Source organism: Aspergillus melleus, assembly GCF_016097325.1.
Source record: "Aspergillus melleus strain CBS 546.65 chromosome Unknown contig5, whole genome shotgun sequence".
Lineage (NCBI taxonomy): Eukaryota > Fungi > Ascomycota > Eurotiomycetes > Eurotiales > Aspergillaceae > Aspergillus > Aspergillus melleus.
Window position 1 is genome coordinate 2,284,975 of NW_025763374.1, and position 11,587 is coordinate 2,296,561.

Here is an 11,587-nt window from a genome sequence, read left to right on the forward strand (position 1 = left end):
AAGACCATACCTGCTCCTTCACACTGTGCAGACAAAACACTTGAACAGAATACTTGAATCTCTGAGCCCGACAAGAAAATCAAGATGCGGTTCCTTTGTTTACACGGCGCCGGCACAAGCGGGGAAGTACGTCAAACCGGCCAACCTCTCTTGACACCCAAACGCTAACTTGATTTTCAAATCAAGATCTTTGAGATCCAATCTGGTACCGGAGTAACTCTCTACGCTCTATCGCCCTAACGAGAAATAAGGGCCCGTGGACATGAACACTAAACATCTTCAATCTATAAACAGGAGGACTAAGCCACCCCCTAAGCGACAAGGGCCACCAATTCGAATATGTTGATGGACGGGTCCAAGCGCCCGTAGAGCCGGGTATATCCTCACTATCACTACATCCTTCTCAACAACAAACACCCCAGACTAATAGATCTCAATTCAGAACTGGCGGGAATATGCGACGGGCCGTTTTACAACCACTACCGACGCGACGCCGCGCCAGGCCCAGAACTCAAGCAAGCAATGGACCACGTCCTGCAGATCATCGAAAAGAAGGGCCCCTTTGACGCGGTCATGGGCTTCTCGCAGGGCGCGGCGCTGGCGTTCTCGATGCTCGTCGAACACGCCAAGACGCACCCGACGCCGCTGTTCAAGGCCGCCGTGTTTATCTGCGCGGCGCCGCCGTTCGAGAGCTCCGGGCAGGAGGTCATCAGCTTGCAGCCAGGGGAGAAGTATGCGCTGAGCATCCCGACGGCGAATATTGTCGGGAAGCAGGATTATTTGTACGAGTCGAGTATGCAGCTGTATAGTCTGTGTGATCCGGCCAAGGCGGAGTTTTATGATCATGGGTCGAGGCACATGATTCCGTTCGATATGAAGAATAATGAGGCAATGATTGCGGCGATTGAGAGGACGATTGAACGGGCGGAGAAGGGCGAGTAAGACTGGTATATATAGATTTTTTACGGATTGATCGTGGAAACGACCTAGAAGGGGTTTTAGAATGATGGATCATCTTATTTTCAGCGTTGTTTCTTCGATACAGCCTCTCTATCTCTAGAGCTATACTTGGAGAGCAAAACAGCCGCTAACAAGACTATAATACCCAACCCGAGGCTGTATTTCAAAGCTGTCCCGAACAAACCTCCACTCTGGCTACCACTGCGATCGTCAAGTCATAACCCGGCAGAGGCCTCACCCTCACCCTGGGGAGGGATTGTCTTCTTCAGGAACTTCTCAAGGTCCTCGATCTCCACGGGATCGGCCGAGTGGCCCAAATCACTGTAGTCATGTATCAGCAAACCGAACACACCTTGAGCAAAACAAGGAAGATAACTTACGGATAAGAGTTGAAGCTGACATCCTCCAACCCCATATCGGTCAGCGCCTTAGACGACATCTTTCCGAACTCGTATTTCACCACCTCATCATCCAAGCCGTGGCCCATGAAGAACGGCGTCTTCTTGTTCGGCCAGTCCTCCGGCGTGTAGTTCTTGATGCGGTCGCTAAGAAGCAAGTAGCACGACAGACCGAACACTCCGCCCAGTTTCTCCTTGTTCGTGATTCCGGTGAAGAGGGAGATCGCACCGCCCTGCGAGAAACCACCCAGCACGATTCGCGAAGGGCTGATGCCCTGGTCGATTTGTTCCTTGATCAGGGTGTTGAAGTAGTCGCGGGAGCGAAGGACACCGGCCTCGTCTTGGTGCTTGAGAGATTCTTCGAAGTCCAACTATACACGGCGGTATTTGATTAGCTTGGACCAGACGTCTTCTTCAGGCAGAAATTCAGGTGGTCCAGACTTACATCACGGCCAAGTTTGGCAATGTCATACCACCCGGGCATGCTCAGTCCAAAGTTCTATAGATATATCAGTTGTTAGGTTCGTCTCCGCTGCGACAGGGTCAAATGGCGCATACCACTGTAATAGGGATCATCGGGGCATTCGGGAAGATGAAAGCCACTTCGTCGAACATGCCACGGCGGCGCCAGTTCTGAGCAAGTGCCATCCATCCGGCACCGCTGTATGCAGGAGACTGCTGTTTTAGCTGGCGCAAAACAGTATTCTGGAGATCTGTTCTAGATGACCAACCTGTCGCCTAGGCCGTGGGCCATGATCACCGTGGCGGTGTGCTTCTTGAGCGCCGGAACAATGTAAGGTGCGCGGGATGCCATTTTGTCTTGAAAATAGATGTGGTATGCAGAAGAGAAGGTTGAAGAGAGAAACAAGAATGGGGAGGGGAGATTATTCTGCCGCCGAGGCTGTTTGAGACGTTCACCGCCTAGGCGTTTATCGTTTATCGACAAGAGGCAACTGCAAGACTCAGGAAGTTTCAAACTTCAGAAGAATGAATGATCCTTGGCGTCTCTTTTTCCAGGTGATGAAACTCTGTTTAGCAGACGACATTTCGATGTGCTCCAATGCATTAGAATGTTGGGGTCTTGATGGAAGTGGAGGCTGCTTGTATTCGACCGGAGGGCTCCAACATTTCCCTATATAACGCTTCAAAGACACTGAACACATATTAAACATTAATGGTATCTAGGGAATTGCTTTATACTGTACAATCAACCGACAGCAAGAATCGTGTGCCAGCTCAATCACTGCTCAACACACAGACTTAGCAATTCCGCCTTCACGGTCGGAATCAGAGATGACATCAGATCCTCATCCACGACCCCCTTCTGCCACACAAACGTGAGGACCAGACATCCATCTGCACCAGTAACAGAGGACACCGCGATAGCGCTGCCTGTGACGTTGGCGCTCTGCGAGAAAGTCATGCGGCCCATCCGCGGCATCGATGAATCCTGGGCCCCCTTCAACCCGACCGCGCCGATATTCGAGATCTCAAAACTCGAATCGCGTTCCCTCCCTACCTTCGAGAGGAAGAGCTCTTCTTTGAAATCATCAACGTATTTCAGAAGCGCCGGGGCCATATCCTTGCCCTGCAGGTTCAGCACGCCCTCGATTGTCTCGCGAGCCCGTCGAGCCTCCTCCCACGGGAAAGTCGGAAGAGTCAAGTTCGCGCGGTGGTGTGTTTCATTAAAGCCATTCACCCAGTCACCAATGGAGTCTGCGGTAATGACACCGAGGTGCCATCTCCGAGTAGAAACGTTGCAGGCGCAATCCAACTGCGTATAGCTATCCGGCAAATGCTTGAACAGCGAGCGCGCGACAATCGTCTGCAACGCCCCAGTCACAGTGGTTCCATTCTGGCGACAGGCGTCTCGAAACGCCGAGCTCGACGCCCTGGAGACCGCGAAATGCCGCACATCAGTCTCCAAGGACGACGCGATCCTCCCGCCCGTCCAAAGCCCGGGATTCCGCGCCGGAGACCAAACCTTGGCCTTGAACAGCGTCGTCGCAATATACCACCACGACAGGGGCAGCGGATGCGCCTGCTCCAAAGTCGGCAATAGTGGCACCTCCGGCGTCTTCACAATCCCCGTCATCCCGTCCCTGACCCCTAGCGTCTCCAGACCCTGCAACGCGCGCAAAAACGTCCTATGGAACGCCTTCCCAGACTCCCCATCACTGAGCGCATGATGGAAGATAAACGCCGCCGTAAACCGGCGCTCATCCTCCTTATGCGTCAAAACACACAGCCGCCAATACGGCAACGGCGGCTCGAAACCCCTATTATGCTGAATCTTCAGCAAGGCCTCTAGATCCTCATCTTGGGCGTCTTCTGCGTCCGGAAACCCAACGGCCCGCTCATGGAACGAAACCGGACCGTTCAGATCGATCTGCGGCAGGCGCACAAAATAGGGCTCTTTTGTTTCCTCGGCCACCGGGATGGCGGAGAGGATCGGGTGCTGGGCTATTAGCGTCTCGCAGGCCTTGTAGATATACTCCTTTGCGGGGAGAGCGTAGGTGCTTGGCAAAGTGTAATCGGCGGTGACACCGGCATTGTAGAAGAATTGTAGATGGTGTCTGGCGGTGGCGTATTGCTCCAATCCGCCTGGTTAGGTATTGGTTAGTAGTTGCGCGAGAAACTAAGGAGAGTCGATTGGCTCACCGACAGGCCTCAGTTTCTCGAATTGTTCTGACCCGGCCATTTTCTATATACAGTGAAAGAGTATTGATCTAGATTCTAGATAAAAGAAAGTAAGGAGGTCCCGGCAAGTCTGGAACGACGGGAGCCTAATTCGCTAAAAGAAATAATCCACGTGATCAGCGTTTCATAGAAATAGACAAGGATGTTTTTGCTAAGACGACAATTTTATCATCACTTGTAGTCATGATGCAAAATGTTGGCATGACATTTAGGAAGGCGACAATGTTTTCCCTAAACATCGGGTAATGGAATTGGATATCAAGTAGGTAATATATACAAGGAACCGGTCAATATACATCAAGGCTCCGTCCAGGATAGTACTAATTCGTCACTCATCACGTTCACCTTTTCAATTCTTTTCCTCTTCATTCAAACTTGTTTCTTTATATCCCCCTCTTTCCATCATTCAAGCGCTCTCTCCATTCACAGCTAGATCCCAACCATCCCTTACAAAACAGCCATACCTCCAACAACAGCAGCTCCCAGAATTCCCCAAGCAGCGGTCTCCAGCGCAACAGCAGCACCGGTCGAAGAAGGTGAGCTTCCAGTCGAGGAAGCAGACGCCGAGGAGCCGCCGCTCTGAGCCTCACCGTTAGCGGTCGATTCGTTGGCATTGCGCTTCGCCGCGGCTCCAGAGAACGGGGTGGCCTTGACACCGGTGTTATTCTTGCAAGAAGACGGCTGCTCGACCTTGGTGCTCGAGGAGAATTGGATATCGGCGCACTATGTTTGGAAGATACAGTTAGCATCACGCTCACACTGAAACACACACTTGGTCTGCTGGGAGGGGAAAAGATTTCACATACAGCATACAACCCTCCGGTGGGATCACCATTACTCTGCACCTGCACGGTAGCATTCATGCCATCGGTGAGATTAACGCCCAACTTCTCCTGGTCAAATTTGATATCCGAGAGACAGAACGAGCCGAGCCCCTCGATACGGAAAGTCGGCTCCAGGGTAACGTTGAAGTTCTGGCCGGGATCGTTGCCCAGGGCCAGGAGGACCTCGACGGCAGTTTGCGAGTGGCCTAGGGAGATGGCGACGGGCAGAGTGGCGGAACCGTCATCCGAGAGAGAGACCTTGGTGCGGTCCGAGGAGGCGGAGAGCCCGCCGCAAGGGAACTGGGTCATTTTGTCCTCATTGACTCCGCGGGAGTCGGGATAGTCGAGCTTGAAGTGGGCGGCGACGAGGGGCGCCAGGGCGGCGATGGTGAGAAGAGGGAGCTGCATTGTGATTTGAGGGGTTGTGCTGTAGACACACAGAGGATAGAGAAGACGGGAGAGGGTGCAAAAAGGGGTAAAGAAATTACAAGAAAAGAGCGAACCAAGCTGCTTGATATAGAGCTGGTAAGACGAGGGAGTTTATACCGGTACGGCAACGCCCGGCACAGGCGCGAAGGACTAACTAGCCCCGACTCGGTGGTCAATAATGTTATATAATGGGAATGCGATTAATGTTACAGTTGAATTGACTTCTGGAGATTACGGTGGTACAAGCGCTGGACCATGAGCGCATTGATTTGGCAAGTACCTTCTTAGCAGGTGCTACTGCTCGTACGGGGACTCCTCAGTTTGGTAGCCGAACCATCGCATGCATCCGCTAGCCCCGAACCGGTTAGAAAATGTGCTCATATCTTCTCAGCCCTAAAAGGTAGTCTGGCACTGGAGGAGATTCCGGGTTTCCTGCAGTTGTTCTGCTCGTGAGAACCCTGAGAAATGAGAGCAATTTGGTTGTGGGGTCAATTCTCTCAAGCCACCTGGGGTTGCTCGTTGCGGGAAATTTCATATCGGGATCTCACCGACACGAATTCTAGTGTTTTGACCTCTCAGATCTCGTCAGCAAGCTAGTTGCGTTTCATTATGAACACCACTAAAGGTCATTAGCAGGCTGGCTCTTGTTATTTAAAGGAATTTCAGCCGAAAATCCCCTAAAAGCCTACTCCGTAGTATAACTACACCAGCTCAATCTGATCCTTCTAGCTGGGGGCCACAGCCAAATTGAATCAAAGACTGTATCGGAACCGAGGGCTCCGATCACCCATTTCCTCAATCTCCTCTTCCGTCATTCCCTCGACCTTGTAATCCTCCATGCCTCGGTCTCTGCGGTTATTCTTGCCCCGATAATAAACCCACATGAGACCATAGACAACGCCCGCAAATCCCACCAGAGACAAAGTCACCGCATTGCCTCGAACATAACGTGGGGCCTCGTTTGTTTTATACAAGAACGGCGACATGACTCCGCTCACGTTGCCGAATGTCAACTGCAGACCCGTGGCGAAGGTGCGTTTGCCATAACGAGGAAGGGTGGTGGGCAACCACGCGAGAGGCAATCCAACGGCGACATAAAGACCCAATGCAATGAGCAGGGCGCCGAAATAATGCACCCCTGAAGATGAATCGGAGATCAGAACGCCGTATCCCACCACGGAAATAGCGGCGAAAATGCAGGTAAAGAGTGCACGCTGCTGGGTTCGATCACTGAGCCACGCGACAGCTAGGTAGGCTAGGGCTCCTACTGCATAACAAGGGATGGTGAGGGCCTGGACCTCAGGCACCGACCAAGATCCCATGCCCTTGATGATGGTGGGAAGGAAAGTGCTGTAGCCGTAGAGCATAGTATCCACTCCGAACTGAGCGATGCAGAATGCGTAGATTCGCCAATCCAGGGAACCCTCTTTGACATCCGCCCAGTGGAACTTCTGAGCGGACGCCGTTTGACCCACGTAGCGACCCCGGCGGCGGACGACTAGGGCTCTTTCTTCCTCATTCAGGTAATACGCCGTGTCGGGGTCGTCGGCAAGGAAAAACCAAGTGATTACGCCGAGCACGACGGTCGGCATGCCTTCAATGATCATGATCCATCGCCAACCTTTGAGTCCGCAAATCCCGTCCATAAAGCCAATGCCGTATGCTAGGAGACCGCCGAATGCACCGGCGATGGCAGCGCTACTGAAAAGGTACCCAGTACGCAGGGCAAGTTCGCGCTTGCTGTAGAAAAAGGTTAGGTAGGTGATTAACCCGGGAAACAGTCCCGCTTCCACAACACCTAGGCTTGTCAGTTGGGGTGTATGGTCAATAAGATGATGGTCTGGCTCACCAAGAAGAATACGACAGGCGATCAAACCACCGTAGCTCTGAGTGATACCGGTAAGGGTCGCGATAATACCCCATATTACTGAAATTGACGCGATGTAACGCGAGGGAGTGAGTTTCTTGATGACGAGATTTGACGGCACCTCAAATAGCTGTACTAGATTGTTAGGCTGTTGCTAATCTTCGAACAGATGACTGATTACCTACACAGTATGTGACAAACAGGATGGATACAGCCACTTGGTATTGGTTTCCTTCCAAACCGAGGTCTTCTTCTAGGCCGTAAAGTCTGGCATTGCCAATGTTGACTAGAACGATTAATGTCAGCAAAAAAAAAAGGAAAAAAAAAAAAAAAAAAAAAAAAAAAAAAAAAAAACAAAAGCCGACAAGATATTCGAGGCGATGAATAGCATACCTCTGTCCAAAAAGCTAAAGAGGTAGAGAAGCACCACAAACGGCAAAATGTGCAGATCGATTTTCCGTACTAAATGCTTCTCTCTCTTCTCTTCGAGCATCGAGATATCAGAACCAGCGTCTGCCGACACAACCGCATTGCCAGACGAGGGTGACTCAACGTCGACCTTCGGCTCTCGCTCGGACTCCATGGCCATTTGATTGATAATTTCCCGATGGAAATGAAAGTCGCCACAAGATCTAGACAATGAGGAACACTCGTCTCTCTTGATTATTGAGAAGGTTCATCGATCAACTCCCCAGGTAAAGCCCATGATACAGAGGAATCTAGAGAAGGACGATGCTTGGTAATTCGATCATGTCGGAGTCATCGCGCGATATGATCATCGAAGGAACCGATAAGCGAATGGAAAATTGTGCGATAAAGTGGCGCCAAGATTCGAGACCGGCGGGGGATTCGGGGATTCGGGGGGTACAAGTACGCGGGGGCTTTGACTTTCCTTTTGCCTTCCCGTGTCACACCTTCTGCACCCTATTACTTATCGCGCCACTGCAAGACAAATAAGGATTCCATCCCAGCATGGCCTCGCTCTTCTAGAATATCTGATAACCTCAAATGCCGTCCGATCCTTGCCTAGACTGCGTATCCGGATCATCATTGGCCCGGACGTCTCCCGTCGATCGCCGATGTAGGAGATGGAGACGACATTTTGGATGAGGAGTAGTTTTTCTGGAATGCGATCATTATGCGCTATGGATAATTTCATGCGAGAAGCAAGGGATCTGTCTAATGGAATCTACAACGAACTAGCTATCCTGGCAAACAATTCGTGTGTCAGTGTGATTTCATAATGCAGTAGCGTCTCTCCATTTGGTGTGTACCAAACATGGCTGATCCATTATTGGTTTTGATCGAAATTGTGGTGGCATTACCTATCACACACATACACTGCACCGGAGTACCCATGTACACCGGCCTTGAAACCCAAGATCTAATTGATTCCTCGCTTCGAGACTTTTCGCTAATTCAGGAAGATCACAACAACTCATAGCCGGTAGTGGAATACGTTTGATCCTGAGCAAAATATCGAGCTTGAGTTGACAATGACAGAAAGTAGTCTCAACCTAGAGTATGACTCGACGGGCTCTATCAATTTCTGGAATATCGAAGACCCTAAAGTCGAGGGTCTCACACATTACTCTGAGTACTATACGGCCATATTTTGCGTATCATTTGATTCACTATCCACTGGTCATCGATTATAACAAACATATTCATGGAGAAGTTATGAATCTACGAAAAAGAAGAGAAAGTACAATAGAAAAACACAAGGTGACCAATTTAGCAGACATTAGAGCCGTCCTGTGCAACATTATCTTATATCAATTTTGAAATCAAAAGCGCATCCTGAAAGAAAAACCTAAAGTTAGCACATGTATCATATCACAAGCCAAATAAATGACATTACTTACCTGCTGTCCATTAGGGAGCATATAGGGCAATCTCTGAGACTCATACTTGAATCTCCTTCCTTCATCCGTCAGGAAATCATCTCCCCTTCCTTCAACCCACTGCATGTAATCCTTTGCTCCAGGGGCGTCAATATTGTCGGCTACAACAAAAGCCCCCGCCTTCAGCAATCCAAGCTCTTCTGCAGCCTTTAAATCACTCAGATAGAACCTCTCATAATGGTCGATAAAAAGCACATCAATCCCCGTCTGCAACTCCTCCGCGACCTTCCCTAACGACTCCGAGGCCAGCCCAACAATTACTTGAACAAAATCACCCAGTCCAGCGAATTCAATAAGCGAATTCGCCACAGCTGCATACTCGGCGCTAAACTCGAGGCTAAGATACCGTGTCCCTCCGAAACGACGCATCTCGTTCCCGAACTTGATGGCCGAGTAGCCAATATACCCGCCTAACTCGGCTATGGTGCTGGGGCGAGCTGAATTGATCAGGTTCATGATTGGGGTACTTCGCTCCGGTCCGATGGTCATCATGCAGATTTTTTTCTCGGTGGCCCAGCGGTCGATCTCGGCAAGGATTGCTTCGGGTTGGTTGCGGAGGCTGCATTGGGAGAGGATATGGGCTTGAAGGGCTTTCTCGCGGCCATCCTAGATGTGTTAACAAAGGGAGACTAGTACGAGGAACTAGTTGGCTTACACCATGCCAGACGGTTGCCTTAGAGGCTGTCGCGTATTGATCGTAAGAATCCATCGCTGAGCTACGTGTATGGGATGTTACTCTGTTGGATTTGAAAAATTAGAAGAATTATTCTTGTGGCAGAGCTGGATAGAGATATTTCATTCAACTTCCCGGGGAGCTAGCTGTCCTTATATAGCTTCTTCTGGTCCATCCACTATAGGACAGCTCAAGCCGGCTAGGACCGTCTCGAATTATCAGATTGGTGCATGGCCCAACCACTTACTCAATGATTATTGGACACTTAGTACGCAATCCCATCATCTCCGAGGCTCAAATTGTCGAGACACGCGCAGTTGCATGTGTACGCACATCACTGGTTCGCTTTGGCTCGGAGATGTAAGCTAGGTACTTCGTTCTCCGATGTATTTCTAGTCCTCTCCCTGTCTTAATCAGATAATCAGATAAGATGAGTATGATTGATGTTCACCGGAAGCCGGCAGTGAAATCATCTGACGACGAATCGGCGAAGTATATCGGCTGGCACCGGAGATGTCCTCAGAGGGCGTCGGAGATGTGTCAATGCCCCACTTTATGCGAGTCTTCAACTCATAGATTGGCTATAGGGTTGAGAACGCTCCCGCATTTAACCTTACAGTTTTCAATCTGGGACATTGATGAATGGGTTAATGAAAGGTTTGGTTTGCTCAATACATATTAGGTCCTTCGGCGTCGATACTGAATTTTTATTACTGGAGACACGGAAAACGGGCCGCAATAACGGTACAGAAAATACGGATATAATTCCTACGATAGTGGTCATGTCTGGGGCAGAGATACATTCGAATTTTAAATTGAACACCATCTCTTCTCGAGGCGTCGCTCTTGCGGCTCAGATGCCGGTATTCTTTGACGTTTGGATGGGTCTTTGGGACCCTGAGTCGAACCCCAATGGCATCGTGAACCTCGGACGTGCAGAGAATGTGAGGACGAAACATGTTTTGCAGGACATAGACTCATCGGCTGACTGGGTTAGGGCCTGAAGCAATCAGAAATGGAAGAATGTATTAATTAGCAGGTAGCATTCCCCTACCCATATATCGGGATAGGATATAAAAATTTTGGAGTACCGATATTGACGCCAGTGAAGGACATGCTCGCTGGGATCAAGTCTTCGAAAGGCCTACTACTGAGCTATGTCCCCCTCCTGCTAATCAAGGGGAGCCTGCCGTAGCTCAGTCGGAAGGTTCTCATTTCCCATTCTCAATTGGGCCTCCGGTTCCGAAGGGGGATATCCTGGCCCAGCTTCCACCGCAGGAATGCTGCGACTATCTGATATCCCAATACTTTCTGCGTCTGTCGCCGTTATTTCATGTGCTGCATGGTCCGACTTTTCCAAGGGAGTATAATCAATTCTAGACAACCCGCTGGAGGCCAATCTGTCATGGCTGGCGTTACTTTTCACGATATTGTCTATGATTATGAACACAATGGAGGATGATGATATCGTTCTGTCTGAGCTTTGGGCTCATGAATTTCGCCATAAGGGTCTCAGCGCGGTGGCCTCTCATGTTAGGAAATTGGCCATGCTGTGTCTGTCTTAGGATCAGTTTTTCATTCGCCATTCCCTGAATACCCTCTAGACGCTTTTGATCCTCATCTACGATAAGTCACAATCATGGAGTGGAGCAGACCTGGATACTTTTAGGTAGGGCTTTCCCTTATTCAACTAAACAACTGAATTCTTTTTAGTATATACTAGACGAGCCACCACAATAAATTTGTAGGAGCATGCAAGTCCTAAATCTATTAAGATCAAGTGATGTCAAACCTAGTCGTCATACACGTCCATTGAACGGACCTTGAACCAT

At 50.0% G+C, this 11,587-nt stretch overlaps 6 protein-coding genes across 6 annotated transcripts; 1 reads left to right on the top strand and 5 right to left on the bottom strand.

The window, feature by feature from the left end:
• Positions 1-84: 84 nt before the first annotated feature.
• LDX57_009216 (uncharacterized protein) lies at positions 85-942 on the top strand (the record flags this gene model as incomplete). Its single annotated transcript, XM_046090937.1, has 4 exons — positions 85-126; positions 187-205; positions 295-375; positions 443-942. The coding sequence occupies 4 exons, from the start codon at positions 85-87 to the stop codon at positions 940-942; spliced, it is 642 nt and encodes a 213-aa protein (XP_045946912.1).
• A 233-nt stretch (positions 943-1,175) lies between these two features.
• Positions 1,176-2,172, bottom strand: LDX57_009217 (palmitoyl-(protein) hydrolase; the record flags this gene model as incomplete). Its single annotated transcript, XM_046090938.1, has 5 exons — positions 1,176-1,281; positions 1,341-1,729; positions 1,804-1,857; positions 1,917-2,019; positions 2,090-2,172. 5 exons carry the CDS (start codon positions 2,170-2,172, stop codon positions 1,176-1,178), a joined length of 735 nt encoding a protein of 244 aa, XP_045946913.1.
• A 426-nt stretch (positions 2,173-2,598) lies between these two features.
• On the bottom strand, positions 2,599-3,453 carry ATF1_2 (uncharacterized protein; the record flags this gene model as incomplete). The annotated part of the gene is made up of 1 exon (XM_046090939.1): positions 2,599-3,453. One exon carries the CDS (start codon positions 3,451-3,453, stop codon positions 2,599-2,601), a length of 855 nt encoding a protein of 284 aa, XP_045946914.1.
• Positions 3,454-4,441: 988 nt separating this feature from the next.
• Positions 4,442-5,290, bottom strand: LDX57_009219 (putative GPI anchored protein; the record flags this gene model as incomplete). The annotated part of the gene is made up of 1 exon (XM_046090940.1): positions 4,442-5,290. One exon carries the CDS (start codon positions 5,288-5,290, stop codon positions 4,442-4,444), a length of 849 nt encoding a protein of 282 aa, XP_045946915.1.
• Positions 5,291-6,063: 773 nt separating this feature from the next.
• LDX57_009220 (putative MFS transporter) lies at positions 6,064-7,767 on the bottom strand (the record flags this gene model as incomplete). Its single annotated transcript, XM_046090941.1, has 4 exons — positions 6,064-7,109; positions 7,161-7,308; positions 7,364-7,464; positions 7,572-7,767. 4 exons carry the CDS (start codon positions 7,765-7,767, stop codon positions 6,064-6,066), a joined length of 1,491 nt encoding a protein of 496 aa, XP_045946916.1.
• A 1,181-nt stretch (positions 7,768-8,948) lies between these two features.
• LDX57_009221 (O-methyltransferase) lies at positions 8,949-9,791 on the bottom strand (the record flags this gene model as incomplete). Its single annotated transcript, XM_046090942.1, has 3 exons — positions 8,949-8,978; positions 9,044-9,688; positions 9,738-9,791. The coding sequence occupies 3 exons, from the start codon at positions 9,789-9,791 to the stop codon at positions 8,949-8,951; spliced, it is 729 nt and encodes a 242-aa protein (XP_045946917.1).
• Between the last annotated feature and the right edge of the window lie 1,796 nt (positions 9,792-11,587).